General features: G+C 48.1%; 1 protein-coding gene across 1 annotated transcript in view; it reads right to left on the minus strand.

Moving 5' to 3' along the window:
• LOC308166670 (nuclear factor of activated T-cells, cytoplasmic 1-like) overlaps positions 1–19,907 on the minus strand; it is a gene marked incomplete at both ends in the record, with an annotated part of 64,610 nt that overhangs the window by 32,357 nt on the left and 12,346 nt on the right. Inside the window, 3 exons of the mRNA XM_080540995.1 lie at positions 6,655–6,795; positions 8,171–8,343; positions 11,810–12,012. Of these exons, the coding sequence (XP_080397121.1) occupies positions 6,655–6,795; positions 8,171–8,343; positions 11,810–12,012 (517 nt within the window). The remainder of the gene's footprint in view (positions 1–6,654; positions 6,796–8,170; positions 8,344–11,809; positions 12,013–19,907) is intronic.

Raw genomic sequence — 19,907 nt, forward strand, 5'->3', positions numbered from 1 at the left:
CCCCCTCTCCCCATCCGCCCCCCCCCCCCGCCACACACATACACATCTTTCAGTTTTACCTCAGCTGAGCTGGCACGGTGCCACACGTGGCATACCTTTTTTCTGGTCACCAAAGTGCCGTAGGACTGACAACCGCAAGAACTTTCCGTTCGCTCCTTCCGTGCAACATCTGCAAAACGCTTCTGTTCCCGACAACGCCTCTACTCCACAGAGCCGGGGCCCCCGCCCACACACACACGCACACACACACACACACACACACACACACAACCCCTGCCCTCCCTTCCCCTTCCCCCTCCGTCTCTCCCTCGGCCTCCTCCGGACTCTCTCTCTCTCTCTTTCTCTTTTTCTCTTTACCTCTGTCTTCTCTGAAGGAATCACTGACCCAAACCCCCCACCCCCCCCACCCCCCCCCCCCCCGGCCCCCCCACTCCGGACCAGCACTACCAGCACCAGTCAAGTAAAAAAAAAAACACCAGTTGGAGTCTCCAGTTGGAGTTCCTTTGGGAACTCCCTAGACCGGCCAATGAGAATTCGATCTAGACAAGCATAGACACATCTGTTGTCTGAGACCTGAGAGTGCTGTGGGGAAGATGGGCTGCTGGCAGGCCTACTGCAGTGACTAACGGGTGGGAAGAGCCCTCACAGACCAAAACAACAACAGCATAATACACTCATTCATCAGTCAAATCACCGACGAGAAGAGGGAGTTTTTTTTTTGACAGTTCGAACCACCAACACACCACACTCCCTTTTTCCTTATTCCCAGGCAACAAACAAACATTCAGTGTTGAATACAGTCAGCACGGTTGTGTTGCCCCACACAACTGTCAAAACAGAGACAACCTCCCATAGGTGTGGATGTTGTTGTATTTTTGGGGCTGGAGTCACTGGTTTTCTGGAAGGTTTTGACGGGCCGGAGGGAGACACATTACAAGGTGTAGAAACTGGCAGAAGGCTGGGAATAGCCCTGGTATTAAGGAGCCATTGTTGTTAATCTAGGCTGTGTTGCTGCTTGTCCGAACAGTGACCTGTGGTTTATATACCCAAACAGAGGGAGGGAGGGAGGGAGAGAAGGAGAGAGAGAGAGAGAAAGAGAGAGAGAGAGAAAATTATGTGAAACAGGGAAGGGGGGTGCACCGACAACAGGACAACAGCGTCCACCGGCCAGAGAATGTTCACTCCGGCGGTTGTGGGAAAGGAAAATATGATTCACCGGCTTAATTGCGTAGGCCCTCGTTAAACAATCCAGCCTTATTTCTCCTCTTTCCAGAGATATTTCTGGCAAAATATTTTTTTTTTCTTCTCTCTTTTCCTGTTTATGAATTCAGACAATACACTTATTGATCCATATTTGTGACACCCGCGCTGCCACCTGACTTGCACACACTCTGATATTCTCAAGATCTGTTAGGCGGCCCTGATCAGGGGTTGGCCCTCGCTTTTCCATGACACTCTGGACCCTGCCAGTCCAAATACTGGTGAAATCTGAGATATCTGTAGACAAGGCTGGTCCAAGTGTGGGTGTGTGGGAGTGTGTGAGTGTGTGAGTGTGTGAGTGTTTGTGTGTGTGTGTGTGTGTGTGTGTATGTATATATGCCTGTGTGTGTGTGTGTGTGTATATGCCTGTGTGTGTGTGTGTCTGTGTGTCTGTGTGTCTGTGTGCCTCTATGTACGACGCGTACACAGACAGTTGAGCGGTGGAAGGGTTAAGAAGAGAAGGGTGAAGGTAAGCAGAGTGTTACCCTGGGACAGAGGAGGGGTGACGGGGGGGCAGAGCAGACCTGAGGCCTCCCTGCTCTGGAGCCCTCTCTCCCAGCCGTGTGGTGCTCCAGAGCTCCAGGCACAGCTCCAATCGGACCAGATGTAAAAGCGATCCTGCTCACGAGGGAATTCCCTCCCCTCTGAGTCAGAGCGTAGGCTTTCCCCAGCACTCACCCCCCCCTCCTCCCTCCCCCACTCCCTCCGACCATGGAAAGCAGGGCAAGCCAGAACACACACTCCATGAGGTGCGCCAGGTATGCCTTTCTGCGTTTGTGCCAAACGAGAGGGTTGAGTGAAACAAAACACACACACATAAACACACACGCGCGCTTGCACAGATGCACACACGCACACACACACGCACACACGCACACACACACACACACACACACACACACATGCACACTCACACACACACACACACGCACACACGCACACACGCACACACACACACACACACACACACACACACACCGTAATCAAAATGACTGAGAAATCACCGAAAATCCATTTGACCCGGAAAAGTCTCTGAGATACCGAAGGACAAACAACAGATCTGTCTGTTTACCGTCCAACACAGCAACACATGAAATAATCCACCATGAGCTTCCAGTCAATTACGATCTCTCTCAAGCCTCCTCATTCTTTCCTGAGTCAACTGAGACCCAGCCAAGTAGAATGGGAGGGCACCCGTACTACATGAGGAAATCAACTGATGGAATCAAGGCCAGTCTCTAATCTACACATCTCTGGAGAGAGAGAAAGCTGTGTAGCCAATGGAAACCGCTCAGAGGTGAACAGAAAAGCTGGATGCAAAAAGACAATTATGATTACGGGCCTCCAGACCGGTGTTGGCGTTTATTACGGTTCGTGTCTCAACCCTGTGGAACAAACACCGGACTCGGGCAGGACATCAATCAACAAAACCTGACCTCTCCCTGCCACGGTGTTCCTGAGCAACACTTTCTCAGCCCTATGTCTCCCCCTCCCCCTCTCCCCCCGCACCCCCCCCCCCTCCCCGCCCTCCCTCCCTTTGAGGGTCTCGTCTGTTCCGCTTCACCCCTCTTCAGGGAATCCCTCACACAGATGAGTCACTGAAAACACTTCCTACTGAACACACAAACAGGCCCGTGGGCTAGCTACTAGACTAGCTAGACAGGCGCACGCACACACACACATATACACGCAGACATGCACACACACACGCACACGCAACACACACACACACATATACACACACACACACACACACACAGTTTGCATCAGTCCTCCGGCGGGCCCCAATGAGGAGCGATGGGGCTGGTCCTGACATTTGAAAAGTAGAAGTAATTATTTTTCAGGGCGCATTAAGCTCTCCCGCAGTGCCATTATCCATGCGCTCTGCTCTTTTGCTACTGGGAGGGCATCTCAGGGGGGTTAACTAACAAGCAAAACAACACACGAGAGAGGAAGAAAGAGAAAGAAAGGGGGAGAGAGAGAGAGAGGGAGAGAGAGAGAGAGAGAGAGAGAGAGAGAGAGAGAGAGAGAGAGAGAGAGAGAGAGAGAGCCAACTGTGAGTCTCTGGCTTACCTGCCAAACACGTATCCTAATCATAATTTCAAATCATGCTCTGATGATTCATCACTGTCTTTCATGTTATTGCCAAATCAAACTTCACTGCCAGTTGTAAAAACAACAAAACAGTAGACATTTAAGTATTTAATTATTCTATAAATAGTGAAACTAACTGAAAGTTTGAACACTATAACCAGGTCGAACCCTACAGCACTCTACACCCTATACCATCTCCATGACCCTTCTGGATTTGAAAAGACGGGCATTTTCTGTGAGAAAAAAAATACAAGTATAATTTAAAAAAAATACATCCTTCTAATTTGAAATGGAACGCTCTAGAACCGTCTGTTGCTCCTCAAGATTCCGGAATGTTCTGTTTATTGGAGAGCATGTTGGAAAATGAGCAGCACTGCTAACCTTTGATGGCTGCTGCAGCAATGGCTGTCACCACTGGACCTCTAGCACGGATTGGTGTTGTGAAATCCACAGAGTGGGTGTGTGTATGTGTATATGTACTGTATATGTGTGCGTGAGTGTGTGTGTGTGTGTGTGTGTGTGTGTGTGTATGTGTATATGTACGTATGTGTGCGTGAGTGTGCGTGTGTGTGTGCGTGTGTGTGCTTGTGTGTGTAATTAGTGCAACGCTGTTGCAATTTATGGGTGCTTTTTATTCATGAACTTTTCCAATGTAACAGAAAACCAGATTTATGGCATACAACTTTATATTATGATTATGTTTTATAGGTGCCTTTTTCTTTTTCCCATTTTTCTCTTCCTAAATCAACAAAAAGAGACGTAAGCTTCAAACCCTTTCTAAAACAGCAGGATACTGTGATTGAAAAGCCAATATACGTCCTACAGTAAGCGCATTTCCCCAGATGTATGAACGAGCTTTTGTGACCATTAGGATAAGACGTATGTGTGTGTGTGTGTGTGTGTGTGTGTGTGTGTGTGTCTAATGAGCAGTGGGATACCCTGGAAGTAGTGGGCCTTTACAGCTTACAGCTTACATAAGATCAGACACAGGCCTACAGAGACAGGGAGGGTGGGAGGGAGGTAGGATGGGAGGAAGGGAGGATGGAGGGAGGATAGAGGGAGGATGGAGGGGGGGGGGGTGCATGAAAGGAATCCCTGACTGTGTGCACCTTCTCGGAAGTCTCTCTCTCTCTCTCTCTCTGGACGCCACCAAGAAAGAAAACAACAGCCAGTGAAAATGTCGATAGCAGGCAAGAGGAGTGTGGGGATCCTAACAGCAGCACTGAGACCCGCACCAGCCTAATCACTTTAACGGACAAGAGGAGTGACTAAAAGGGAGGAGAGAGAGAGAGAGAGAGAGAGAGAGAGAGAGAGAGAGAGAGAGAGCTGCTGTAGACAGAGGGATGGCAGGGCAAAGGAGAGGGAGGGAAAGGGAGAGAGAGAGAGACACACACACACACACTCACACACACACACACACACACACACACACACATACCACGCACATACACAGAGAGAAAGAGAGAGAGAGAGAGAGAGAGAGAGAGAGAGAGAGAGAGAGAGAGAGAGAGAGAGAGAGAGAGAGAGGAGTGAGCAGGAGTAGAAGGGGGGTGAAAGTGAGAGGGAGGCTGGCTGGACAGGCGATGGGTTTTTTCTCTCTGGGGGATTTCCCCTCCGTCTCCATGAGGAGTAAGTTAACACAGAGAGACTCCCGGCACATTAACAAGTCAATCCCCCCACCCCCACCCCCCCCTCCTCACCCCTGCCTCCCCCCTTCATCACCCCTGCTTCACCCCTACACAGGCTCTAAGGGGATGAGGGGTGAGCTGTCAGGGTGAGAGAGACACACACACACAGCTGGAAGGGGATGCTGGGTTGGGGGGTGTGTGTATGTGTGTGTGTGTGTGTGTGTGTGTGTGTGTGTGTGTGGGGACACTCTTGGCTGAGAGGTGATTCCATGGTAGGGAATCTCCTCCTAGCAGCTGAGACCAAAGCCAGTACCAGGCGTGGGGAAACTCTCTCTCTCTCCAAAAAAAAAGAGCAAACACATAGCTCAGAGCTGATACAGCAACCCCCCAACCCCCCACCCCCCACCCCGCTCCCCCACAGGGTCCTAGAGCCTGCAGGGTTCACCACCCAGACAGTAGGCACAAGTACGAGGCTGCCTCTGTAAGAAATCACAGACAACTTTGTTTAAAGAAAGATGATTATCTCGAGTAAAAACAAAAATCGACAAAGATCCACAATCCTCTTCAATATCATGATCATCGTGATCATCATGATCACCATCATGTGTGTTTACACAGCTCAGTCTTGGCCAACACCTTTTTCTTTGCCTCACTTTGGAGCAATCAGGGAAATGACTGTTTGTAAACTTGATCATCAGTATGTTTGACTACTCATCTCTGCCTCCCACATGGCGGGGAGATGAATGGACACAATATGAACACATCATCATCATCATCACAATAACAACAAACCACTCTCACACAGAGAGAGTGGGAGAGACAGTATGAGTGAGTATGAGTGAGTTTAAGTGAGTGAGTGTCTGTGTGTGTGTGTGGGGGGGGGTATGTGTATGTGCGTGTGTGTGTGTGTGGGGGGGGGGGGGTATGTGTATGTGTGTGTGTGTGTGTGTGGGGGTGTGTGTGTGTGTGTATGTGTGTGTGTGTGTGTGTGTGTGTGTGTGTGTGTGTGTGTGTGAGTGTGTGTGTGTGTGTGTGTATGTGTGTGTGTGTGTGTCTGGGTCTGTGAGACATTGAATAAGAGAGAGTGAAAGACAGTTGGTGGGGCAGAGGGAATAAGGGAGCTTGAATAGCGAAAAGAGAGTGAAAGAGACTGAGAGTGTGTGTGTGTGTGTGTGAGAGAGAGAGAGAGAGAGAGAGAGAGAGAGAGAGAGAGAGAGAGAGAGGAGAGAGAGAGAGAGAGAGAGAGAGAGAGAGAGAGAGAGAGAGAGAGAGACACTGCGCACATGCCCTGCTTGTGATTCATTCCTTCACTTGTGGCTAGCGTCAGAGAACAGGCAATGGAAACTTGTGCAAATGTAAATACGCTCTGGTTAAAAATATAGTGCCTTAATGCACACCACATGTGGCTCCCTGGCACGAGCCTCTCTATTTTGACGGGAGGAGAGACTCAGAGGGAACGCAACAGAGGGAGAGAGAGAAAGGGAGGGAGCGAGGGAAGCAGGGAGTCAGACAGGGATAATTTAGAAAGAGAGATATTAAGGAAAAGTGTTTCAGTGTGTGTGTGTGTGTGTGTGTGTGTGTGTCTGTGTCTGTGTGTCTGTGTGTGTGTGAGGTACGGTAGAGAGAAAGAATGTGACTAAGACAGTGAGAAAGTTGTTCCAGGCCAGCGTACCTTGAGCCTTCTCCACAAACACCACCTTGGAGTCGGGGAGGAAGTTGTGTCCGCCCACCAGCATCTTCTTGCCCCCCGTGGCCGGGTAGCTGTCCAGGCTCTGTTTCTCCACTAGGGGCAGTTCCTGGGCTGAGCGCTGGGCTGTGGACAGACAGACACACACACACACGCACACACACACACACACACACACACACACACACACACACACACACACACACAGAAAGACAGACTCAATACCACTGTTGACTGCAGCTCGATCCACCTTACTACTCCTAACCCACACCCCATCCATCCCCGGACCTCCAGAACTAGCGAGCTAGCTACCTTTGGCTAACACTCCCATGGCTCAGTGGGACTTGATGAGAAACAGGGTAATTTATTTCCTAGCAACGTTTTAAAGACCCCTAACTATTTTCACAACAGCTGCTTATTTTTTTACGTAAAACATAACAAAAAGGGGACGATTGATTAAAACAAAATGGCCCAATAAGCTTCTATTTTTTTTATTCTTCTTCAGAGTAATTGTCTTGCATATTCAACCAGGGAATTGCCGTGGACTAGAGTCATACTTTATTTACCACCTGCCTCTGCTTGTATAAGTGTAATCTCCAGGCCTTGGCTTATCACAACACCCTTCACAGCCAGATGAATAGTATTCTGTCATCACATCAATGTGCTTTTTATTTCATTCGTTCATCTATTATCACCCATTCTGCCATTGTTACAACACCATTAAACATTTACCCACCCCCAGGTGTTCAAAATATAAGGGAAATCCGAAAAATCCTACTAATGGGGTTTCGGTCCTGGAGAAGTTATCTGAATGGTTGTAGACCCCATAAAGGCTACCATAGTGGGGGTACGTATCTGACATCATCAAGCCGGGACCATAAACTACGGGACATGAAGCACATTCCTAACCCCCTGACCCCGCTTTGTCACCTCAGGTGGATATGACATCACACACAGCCAAATCACCAAAGATAAAGAGATTTCCACACACACTTCCAAACCTGCCAGATCTTGGGGCTGGCACCTGACCTTAAGGAAACCAGTGCTAATGGGGAGGTTTTTACCACAATAAATATGAATGCAGCCATAAAGTGCACTGGGGGATGAATTACATATGTGCCTGGCTACACAGTTATCAATTATCATACAATGGATCTACTGATTCAGCAAATTGCTTTGTATCATATAAAAATATATCGTATATGCAGTGGCTTTCAACTGGTTTGGAGCGGTGTATGTCATAAAAAATGCAACCCAGTAGATTGCAACAGTGTATGCCACGTTATAATGACTTCCATGCGAAGTGTATGTGGTGGGGGGAGGGGGGGGTACACATGAGTGTGTGTGTGTGTGTGTGTGTGTGTGTGTGTGTGTGTGGTGGGGGGGGGGGGGAGTACACATGTGTATGGGTGGGTTCGTGTGTGTGTGTGTGTGTGTGTGTGTGTGTGTGTGTGTGTGTGTGTAGGTGTGTAGGTGTAGGTGCATGTGTGTGTAGACTCACAGCACTCGATGGGGTTGGACGAGGCCTGTAGGGAGATGGTCCTACTGTTGGGCTGGTTGATGTGCACACGGAACACCATCCGAACACGCGTGTTCTTGCGTCCGATGTCCGTCTCTCCTTTACGCAACTCGATGTCGGAGTTACGCAGCTTCAGAATCCCGGCACAGTCGATTCTGCCACCCAGGAGAGGGACAGAAGGAGAAGTGTTATCATCCACATTATGGCTGATTCCACACTAGGCTTCTCTGATGAATGCTAACGAGAGGAACATTTAAATGAGAGCATCTAGGAGACATGATCTACTGTACATGCAGACGACAAAGTATATCTACCAGCGGATGCTGGAGGAGGTAGAAATCGTCGTTGGGTTCGAAAAGATCACACATATTTGATACCCTTTCCTCATTCCATTCCATGAATTCAAATGAGCCTGGCGTCCGATTTCTACCTCCACCAGCCTCCCCCTGATATCTACTCTGTTGCACAGTATGTCCACTATAATGACCCAATGCTTTCTGGTATTCTCTCCTGCCCACAGTGAGCTGTTTAATGGGCCGTAGAGGGGATGAGGTGTGTGCACGGGTCATTCCTCTGATGACTAATTGTGTAACAGAAAATGTGAACAGTGTGTTTTCTTCCATGAAACGTGACCGGCAGCCCGAGTCTGCCGCTATAGTTAGCTAACGTTACGGATCACAGATCGGAAATGCTGCGGAACACAACCGCGTCAGTCCCAATCCAACAGGTTCTTCAAAGACTAAGTCAGACGTTAATTGGTCTACATGATGCTTTTAATGGTCCTAGTGGCCCCCGAATACAAGGGGTCTCTCTGGAGTGATGCTCAGGTCTTTCGGTCTCACCATCCATCGGTACCACTCCGCTCTTTCCAGAGGAGAAGCCCATTGGCTAGAGTACTGATTCTGACAGCTACTTTATTCTTGTCTGCTGTCTCCCCCCCCCCCCCCCAAAACGCCTGCTTCTCCCGTCTCACCATTTGACTGAGTTTCAACACTTTTAACATTTCAAACATTTACAGTTTCAACGTTACTAACCAATGCCACATTTAGCTCTTTTTTTTTTTATTCTTTTTTTTTGCACTCTCTGTCTTTATTTATTTTATTTCATTTTTTTGGGGGTGGGGGGTGTTCGGAGGATTTTCCTTCTTAGTGGAAAAAGGCATCGGTTTTCATACTGGCCTTTCAAGAAATTAAATAAAACCGAAGAGAGGCTGGTAAAAAGTGAAGGAATACATATGGGATATGGTTTGGCATTTCAATTATTTTACATGTGAGCTTTTTGGGCGGAATTCCTGGAACATGGTAAATGTCAGGTTTTATACAAATCTATTTTTCCCCTTCAGTTTGCTCGGCAGAAATTTGGGAATAAATGTAAAAAAAAATAACACTTGCAACAAGCTATTGAGTGGCCATGCATGATGTAAGTGTTCAGTCACGCTGTGATAGTTTTAAAACAAACAAAATATGATGAGTAGTCTGCTATGCACTTTACTGTCAAATGAGTATAGACATCTATCTTCATGGCCTATAAGCACTACGTGGAGCGGGACAGTCATGGCTTTAGCAGGCAGAAGTTTAAATTGTGCAGAAAGAAGTGAAAGTCTTAGCGGTACCCGCCAACATAGCCTTACACTTGTGGAGCATTAGAGAATTCAAAAATTCCACTGCATAGAGGACAGGTTGGTACATGATTTAACATTTAGCCATATTGGAATTGTAAGAATGGGAACATTTGGAACAAGGGACGTAAGAGTTGCATTTCACCAGACACCCGAATGCTTTTGTAATAAAAACGGAGCCGGCCATCGTCCCTGTTTGAACTGGGGAAGGTCGTTCTCAGAGGAAACTCGCTCGGTCATGGGAGGGAGAGAGAGACAGATTGATATGAGTCTAGAGTCTGACGTCTCCCGTCTACTGTCTGCATCCCACACAGCGAGCGAGCGAAGCCCTGGCGCTGCTGAGCAGAGAGCTGGACGGAGGGAGTGTTATCAGGGTGGCTGTTAACAGCTCCATGGAAAGAGTCCGTCAGCTCAGCGCAGCAGAAACCCTTCTCAGACCACGACCTTTCAGCTAGTCGGTAGAGAGAGAGAGAGAGAGGGAGAGAGAGGAGGGGTGGGAGGTGGGCTAGACAGAATGAGAGAGTTGGGGCTTGAGTGGCGATGACAGAGAGAAAGAGACATCCACTTGAGAGAGGGCTGAGAGATGAAAGAGAGAGAGAGAGAGAGAGAGAGAGAGAGAGAGAGAGAGAAGAGAGAGAGAGAGAAAAGAGAGATCCTGGCCTACACCTTCCTGTCTGAGCATCCAGGCCTCAGTATCCAGTCATGGGGCTCAGTACTACCTCCACTCTGCTCCCCTGAGCACAGAGGCTGACGGCAAAAGGAAAACTAGCTTCCTCTGACTAGTTTTCTAGTATATCAGATTTAAACACGGTGCCTTGTAAAGTCTTAAGGGTGAGGTGCCACAACCTATTCCCCAGCTCCATTTGATATGTTTAGGAGGTAAGGGTAGAATGGTCGGAAATGCCAGGGCTGTGTCCAACCAGGGGAGGTCACTTTCCAGTCAAAGATCTCTAATATCTCAAGTTTCTTGCCAAATACCTTCATAGCCTCCCACAACATTTAAAAAATATTAAAATACAATCAAACTCAATAGAGACCCATTAAATCGACATCAATTCCGTTTTAAAAGTGAATTTCTCTATTGAAACCCAGAGGAGAGTAAAGCTACAGCACCGTAGGTGGTGGTGGTGAGAGAGGTTATGCAACCTCAGCTCAAAATGTAACTGTGTCTCATCCATAATACAGAGTCCTGGGCCCAGGGCCAGGAGGCCCCATTGTAGCCTGAACGGAGCCCCAGGACAGGAGCTGCTGCCTGGGCACCCTGCAGAGGACTACCCCCTGGGCTACTGGAACTCTAGGTTCTCTGAGGGTAGCTCAGAACGGCACGCAAAGGATTGACTGAATGGTGTAACTGTGCTAGGAGTCTTTTCTATGCTGACTTTATAAAGGCAATTGTGAAGCAGGGTGGATCGACAACGTGTGTGAAGAGTGTTAATGAGGTGGGGAGGACCAAAGGTACTGGCAAGCGACTGCTCCAACACTTAAAACACTTATTTTTTTGTTTTTGTGAAGAGGTCTGTTTTTTAGGAAACTGTAGAAAAGTAGTAGTTAAATGTGATTCAGTGTGAAGTGTTTTGGAGGCCTGCGTTACGGCTATCATCAGGTGCCCCATTAGTGATGCAGAGAAAAAGGGAGAGGTGATGAATGAGAGAAAAAAAAGGGGTATAAAAAAACAAGACAAAGAAAGAAAAGGGAGGATAGACACTAGCGAGGACACGGAGGACCACTCGCACGGCCCTCGTGTTGTTCTCTGAGAACAGAGGTAACGGGAAAGAGGAGGAATCAAAGAGGGAGAAGGGGAGCAAAGACAGGAGAGATGAAAAGAACAGGAAGGATGAGACGATCGAAGAGACAGCCAGTAGGCTCCTCACATGTTGTTCTCCGAAAAAAAATGTGATCAAAGGGAGAAAGGAAGGACGAAAAAGAAAAGAAGTGAGAGAGATGAGAGAGATGGAGAGAAACAGAGGAGTAGAAGACGACGACGACAGAAAAAGAGCACTCACATGGCTCTCATGTTGTTCTCTGGTAGCAGGGGGATCTCCAGGACTTTGGTGTTGGACTGCAAGGCCTCATGGCTGGCGGTGGAGACCGTCTTGCCCGTGATGCGGTGGACCTGGTAGAAGGCGTGCGGTCGCAGGAGACGGTCGTCTGCCGTCCCGATGAACAGCTGCAGGGTGAGGGGCTCGCTCTCCATGTAGCCGTAGAGCTGGCGGGCCAACAAAGAGAACCAGGTGAGATTCCTACCTCGCGTTTAAAGCCCCCCTCTTAAACAACCTCATTTTAGGAAAATAGAGATTGAACACACACATCACCCACTGATCGTTAGACAGCCTTAATGATGGCCTTTAGGGAGGGTTTTTCAAGGTCGTTTGCTTGAAAATAAGCTCTTTTTCTTTGTGTTTGTTTTTCGGTTGGGTTGGAGACCCTCTTTTTTTTCGTAGACTGTTCTGTTTTTCGAGTTTGGGAGCTATTTCTTAATGTACATCCCTTTAGGGGATGACAGAGGGTTCGTAAGGAGGCGGTTTTGATCTTTTTTAGCCTGTCTGGGGTGGAGATCTCCCGGGCAGCGAGACATAAGGCCTCGGTGCTGATGGAGAGGTTGGCTTCTCATCACTTCGCTGTTCATTAAAATATCTCTGCCGCCGTAAAAAAAAAAAAAAGGAAAAAGAGCCCAAGGAGAGGCAAGTTAGCAGGCCACAGTTGACTCAATGGAAAGTCAAAAGCGACCATTTTAGAGACAGAGCGAGAAACCAAGACAATCATTTCAAAGTCGGCCTTCTGAGAGCGATGTTCGTGGTTTATGGATTTGGCGTGATGAGAGCCCCTAAGGCCATGGGTGACATACCTATTTCCATGTCATAATAATTCAACTCATCAACAGTCATCATAAACAGTTTTGGCAAATGTATCTCTGGGTTATACAATGCTAAATGAAACATCTTTTATTCATTGGATTACATCTTAAATGTGATCGACAATATCTCATAAAGAATAAATCTGAGATCATTATCAACTCCACACATGTGTTCAATAAACGTCTGGTACACACAACATCCAAATACCAATGTGTATGACAAAATTGAAATGCTGGTCAAAAGTGACGCATACTGGAACGCACACAATAAATGTATGCAACCAAAAAAAGAACAGAAAAATAATAAAAGAGAGTCCTGCCTCCAATTATTTGTGCATACTGTAGTTTCTTTAGGAGGGCTGAAGATAACATGATACTGAGGAAAGTATGGATATTTTCTTCAGAATACAGTAAAATGGTAAAATCCCAAATAACATTTACCTGGGTAGGGTTAATTCATAGGTTTTGGCGGCATAAAAGCGAATACCCAACCTAGGCTACAGACATTGTTCCCAAATGTACTGTCCACAGTGCTGCCACCATGCAGGCAGCTCACATGCCTTCCCTATACCTGTGGGCAGTTATAAACATGCATTATGATTTTCATTACGGCTCATGAAGTTCTGGAGCGATGCCAGAGACGGTATCACACAGAGATGAAAGAGTCTGCAGTATCAGAACCACCACTTCAAACAGGTCCCACTTCCTCTCAACAGCTTCCATTAGCAGCTACTGCTTCCTAATAAAAACATCTATAACCCCCCCCCCCCCCCCCCCCCCCCCCCCAAAAATGGGATGAAAATCTAAGACGATCGCTATATAGTTTAGAGACTTTGCATGGTGCAATCGCCCATATGTACTTTAGCTTTAAAAGCCCCAGTAGCTAAACAGCTTGAAGGAAAGGATACCTAGGAACTCTGACCATGACACATATTTCAGTGTATCATTTTACATACAGCAAAATCTGAAAGGTCAACATTGTGCCATGGGAAGTTTGAGAAAACGATGTTGAATCATGTTGAAAAACATTGAAACCTCAGGAGAAACTGGCAGAGATGCTCATTGCTTGGTGTGGTGAACATCCACAGACATTTTGACTCCTGACCAGAACCATGGAGCACTTCTGGTGCAACCAAATCCTTAGACCTCCCAAGCTGTGTGTATGTGTGTGTGTGTGTGTGTGTGTGTATATATGTGTGTGTGTGTGTGTGTATGTGTGTGTATGTGTGTGTGTGTGTGTGTGTGTGTGTGTGTGTGTGCCACACCTTCGTGGGCATGTGAGGGCGATCAAGAGTACTATAGTATGTGTGTTTTGACGTGGACGTGTACAAATCTTCCATCCTAGAAAACCTCCGAAAACGGGAAATCGGTTCGGAACATTGAACACACACAAACACACACACACACACACACACACACACACACACACACACACACACACAAATGTCTCACTGGGCAGAGCTGGACCTCCAATGCTTCACACATCTGGGTCCTTGACCACATAGGAGCGTGTCACCAGAACTCACTTACAGTAGACAGGCCTAACCAAACAACGTCCGCTTTAATAATCCCACTAATTGATCAATTATCTCCACACACAAGTGAATCGTTTCCAATCCCTTCAGACTTGGTATGAGACCTCAGAGTCTGTGTCAGTGAGTGTTGTTGAAACAGGAATAAAAAGACCCCAGTGTTAACTTAACAGATTGAGTCATATAACGAAACGCATGCCACATGTAACCTATGACATAATCTGATTAATGGATGTATAATTACCTTTGCGAAGGGGGTCAGGGATTGGGGGGGGGGGGGGGGGGGGGGGCGGCGGCAGGGTTGAGGGGGAGCGAAGGTAGAAGAGAGCGACGTCATTGGACGTCTGGGTGTCCTGACTAATTAGTCTAGTCTTGTTGGGAATACTGACACTCTTTAGTCTACTCAATGATTAGAAACCCACTTCGCTAAGCACAGAGGGAGATTATCTCTTACAAAGCATACAACGAAGACCCATCTCTGAGGAAAAGAGGTTGGAAAGAGTGAGCTCATTTCACTCCTCAGGACAATCAGATGAGAATGAATGTGTCGTTTGACTCCTATATAAACAGTGAGGTGATTACTGATAGCTCCACTGGCTGCTGCAATGAACAGTACTATGGACTATACTCATGAACAGCAATATGGACTATACTCATGAACAGTACTATGGACTATACTCATGAACAGTACTATGGACTATACTCATGAATATACTATGAGTACTATACTCATATACTATGGATAGCACTATACACATGAATAGTACTGTGTACTATACTCATGAAAAGTACTATAGCCTACTGATGAACAGTACTATACTCATGAATTGTTCTATACTCATGAAAAGTACTATACATGAATAGCACTATGTACTATACTCATGAACAGTAGCCTACTATACTCATGAATAGTTCCATGCGCTATACTTATGAACAGTACTATACTCATGAATAGTCTCATGCCCTATACTCATGAACAGTACTACAATATGTACTATACTCATGAATCGACACTATATAATAATGTATATTAGCCGACAGGTGTGTGCATCATACGGCTGACCCACGACCTTAGCGGGGCCCACCCGCTGTGCCGACGGACCACGATGCCGACGGACCACGATGCCGACAGTTTATTAGCGGATTTCTGCGAGATGTGGGACGGTACATGTGGGAAAACTAGGGTTAGGGTTAGGTGCTAGGGTGCTACGGTTAAGGTTAGGGTTGGGGTTAGGGGTAGGGTTAGGGTTAGGGATAGGATTAGGGTTAGGGTTAGACCATGCCAGCATGTACCAAGTCGACGTAGCACCTAACCCTAACCGTAGTTTTCCCACATGTACCGTTTTCCCACATGTACCGTAACAGAGAAGCGGAGAGCATTCACATGCAGGGAGGGCTGTCGGCACAACGGTCCGTCGGCATATTGATGCGGCACCGACCTTAGCATTGCTAGTGTCATGCTCTACCAACTTAAGCCACACAGAGATTTAGATTCTGATATCAGAGGGAGGAGTGGGTGGTGGTTAATCTATATAGGCTACGGTCTTCATTTCCATTTTCCCCAATTTCTTTTCCCCCTGCAGCTCCACAGTGTCTGAAGCAGCTGTCCTGACCCACACACTAGTAGTCACACATGCTAGTCATCAGTGAGTTACGCCGGGGTCAGGAGCTTCTTGAAGTCTCCCCTTGTCCCAGGAGAGCACTTCATCCACGGGGTGATCTCACCAGCAGACCCTGCGCTGCTTGTTATATTTTACTTACGGTGTCACCAGCGGTAATTACCCTTAGCCGCACATGCTACCAGTTACTTAGCCTAGCGAGAGAGAGAAACCAAGTAGCATGAGGTAGAGCACAACTCTGTTGAGAAACGCTGCGTTAAATGGCATGACGTTTCTTTTACGATTTCATAAAAAAATGAAGGAATTAAAAAAGGCAGGGCAGTCAACCGGTACGGAGACGTGATCCTCTAAGTCCCTATTTTTTGGTACTTTCAGCCTCAGTGGACTTGACTTCTTACGTGACTTCTTCTTCTTATTGAATTTTCTCAGTGACCTCCAACCATTACCTCAGTCTCCACGTGGAAAGATCAGCCGCAAGAGACAGGAGGGGAGGTGGGAGGTAAAGCCTAGTCTGTAGTCTGCTCTTGATCCCCCCCTTTCGCTAGGCCCTGCGGTAGGCTACCCCGACGGTGGCGTCCTCAACTCAAAGCCAGGGTGACCTCATAGAGGGAGAGGAAGTGATTAATGAGGTCAAGAAAACCCTCAGTGACGCTGGTCTTCCCAAACAGCAAAGGGAACGCGGTCGGGTCCCCCCTGAGCGACCTCCCTCAATTCATTTACCATATGTGCACCCTCGACCCTGTTTTCTCCTCTCCCCCTCTCCCTCTTTCTCCCTCTCTCTCTTCTACTACTCCGCTTCCGTGACGTTGACCACGAGACGAGCGAAAAAAAACAACAACCTGTACTTCTTCATTATTATCCTCGCAGGAGTCGTAAGCCACAGAAAAAGGAGAGATAGTGCTGTAAACTTTAAGCGCGGGCCAACGACTCAACCTCCACGCACCTGTGAATCCAGCTTCATACTGTATGTGTGTCCCATAAGCCGCCTTGTGAGCTTTGACATACGGAGACAGAGACACTAATTTTGACCAGATGAGTTTTTCTCTTTTCCTGGCCGGCTGTTGAATATAGAGTCGGGGCTAGAACACGTCCCGTATATTTGTCTTTGAGATAATCTAAACCCAATTTGAATCGAAGGTTGATTATAATTTTTTTTGCGGCCTGATGATGCCAGTTTCTGCCACTGCTTTGTGCTGAGGTGTCAATTGAACCACCTTGGAACCACCAACTACTGAGGAATAACACCAGCCCACCCCCCTCCACCCCCTCCCCGCCCCCCACCCCCTCCCCGCCCCCTCCACCCCCTCCCCGCCCCCCACCCCCTCAGCACGTGCCACACAGGACAGGCCGACTCGCTCATATAAAACAGTTTGTGCTCGTCAGGCCAGGCATTAATTGCGTAATTGTACACAGCTGTGTTGTCTGGGTCAGTTGTGATGATGTGGAAGGCCGGGATGTCGCGCCAGGCGCACCAGCACGTGCACACGCACACACACACACATGCACCAGCACGTGCACACGCACACACACACACACATGCACCAGCAAAATGCATACACACACACACACACACACACACACACACACAGTCTCCTTATATTACTCTCCCACTCGCCACTACTGATCCATCATCGCTGCTGCTAACTAAAGCCTGGAGACGCTGCTCTATTTCTAACATCACTGGAGCGGTTGTTTCCAATGGTTCCCTAATCCAGCCTCTTTGTTCTCATAATGACAATCATATGCCTTGTCAGTGACGACTTAATGATGTTTTCGACCTAATTTTTTCTAACCGGTGGAGGCTGGTGGAGGTAGAAATCAGAGGACGGGCTCATGGTAAGGCATGGAATGGGATGACGAGAGGTATCAAACACCACTTATTGAACAAGGAATGGTACCAAACACCAGTCCTCATTCTGTTCCATGCATTACAATGAGCCCGTCCTCCGATTCCAACCTCCGGCAGCCTCCCCTGGTTTCTGACTGCATGCCGTTTAAAATGACTAGTTCACAGTGTTGGTGTTATGCTCGTCGTGAGCGTTCACAAACCTGACAAAAACTAGTTTTACTAAGAGAATTGGATTTGCACATATTTGTTTAAGAAAATGACGTGCTGGCAGTAAGCAGCGCTGCCTGGAGAGCAGAGAGAGAGAGAGAGAGAGAGAGAGAGAGAGAGAGAGAGAGAGAGAGAGAGAGAGAGAGAGAGGGAGAGAGAGAGAGAGAGAGTGAGAGAGAGAGAGAGAGAGAGACAGAGAGAGAGAGAGAGAGAGAGAGAGAGAGAGAGAGAGAGAGAGAGAGAGAGAGAGAGAGAGAGTGTGAATATATGAGCTTGCACCTCACTGGTCCGTCTCTCCACAGCGATTTCATCACCGCCTGGAGAAATGTCATGACTCGTAGTCCACGTGGCGTAGAGGAGCTGAGAGAGAAGAGAGGGGGGGGAGAGAAGAGAGGGGGGGGAGAACATAGAGGGGGAGAGCAGGAGGGGGAAGAAACAGGAGCAGGAGAAAAGAGGAGACACAGGGGAGAGAAGACTTAGCAGGAGGAGAGGAGAAGGGAGAGAAAAGAGTGGGGGGGGGGCATGCGAGGCAGGGGAGGAGGAGAGAGAGATAGAGGAGTGGAAGACAGGAGAGAAAGGGGGGCACAGATGGAGAGTAGGCGAGGGGCAAGAGAGAGGGGAGAAAGTGAGAGGGCAGAGAGAGGAGCGGAAGAAGGAGGGCAGGGGAGACAAGGGGAGAGAGAATAGACTGGGAGCAGGGGAAGAGAAGAGAAAGAGAATTCGGAGAGCTCGGGGGGGAGACACAGGAGGGGAGGCAGAGGGGCGGAGCAGCTCAGGCTTTTCCCATTATCACGCTCCCTCCCTCACAAGTGCTGACAGTCACCCAGCGAGTGTTCGCTGTACCCAATTAAATCTACACTCGTCCAAGTTGTCTGTGTCCCTCCAGACTCTCCCTATTACCCCTCTCTTCCTCTGCCTTCCACACACACACACACACACGCACACACACACACACACACACACACACACACACACACTACACACACACACAAACATATGCGATCGTTTCGTGTATTGGGTTTCCAAAAAGCTCCAAACGTCCCTCTCTCTTTTATAAGCGGCAAAACAGCTATATCGTTCAATGCGGGTATTGAAGTGTATACCCCTCTGTGACATCATCGAGGGCAACGTTTCAAGGCATAGGCCGTGTCTAGACCAGCAAAGGTCCAAATTCCAAATAAAAGAAGGACTTGTTACCAGAACGGCTTGCCATGAGTTATATAGACCTAAGTATTACATTTTGGGCAGAGTGATGTTTCCAGGATTTCGTGCCCCCTGATAGAGAGAGAGTGGGCCACCACCGATGTCTTACCTCATAATTCTGCGGCCATTCTGGTCATCGCCTCAAACCATTGAGAATGCAGCCGTTTAGTTCAATTCTTTCCAGTTGCAATTGCGATGGTCATTAGTGGTAGCCCAATACCAAGGTTGTGAGTAAGGGAAGCCCCTCAAAGACAGAACCACAGTTTCAGAAGGGGTGGTGGTGTGTGTGTGTGTGTGTGGTGTGTGTGTGTGTGTGTGGAGGGGGGGGGGGGGGGGGGTAGGGGACTCTTCTGGGTAAAGAACAGCCTCTCTCACAGCACTGGAGGGCTCATGGAGTCTTTTAGATTTCCGACAAGACGTGGCGTCACATTTAATGACTCACAAACAACCGGATACCAGAGGACAGATCCAGATAGCTGTTTCTGAAGACATTACACACAGACACACACATGCAAGCACACACACACACACACACACACTTTCTCTTCCGCACATAACAACAATCTGTAAGTGATCCAAGACATTACACAGCCAGCCAGCCAGTCCTCGGGCCAGCCAGTCATCGCTGTTCAAGGTGAAACCACACATGTGAGAGCAGCGGCGTGCCACGCCAAGGTCTTCCATGTCAACCCAGTCAGGAAGCAACACACAGAGGTTTGAAGTACCGTGCCACGGTCGCAGCCGACGGAGATGCGTGGATTAAGTCACGCACACGTTAACGGACACAGCGGCCACATCCTGTCGAAAATGGCTGGCCGGGCCTGCTGGCTTGCTGGC

Source organism: Nansenia antarctica, assembly GCF_963989245.1.
Source record: "Nansenia antarctica genome assembly, chromosome: 10".
Lineage (NCBI taxonomy): Eukaryota > Metazoa > Chordata > Actinopteri > Argentiniformes > Microstomatidae > Nansenia > Nansenia antarctica.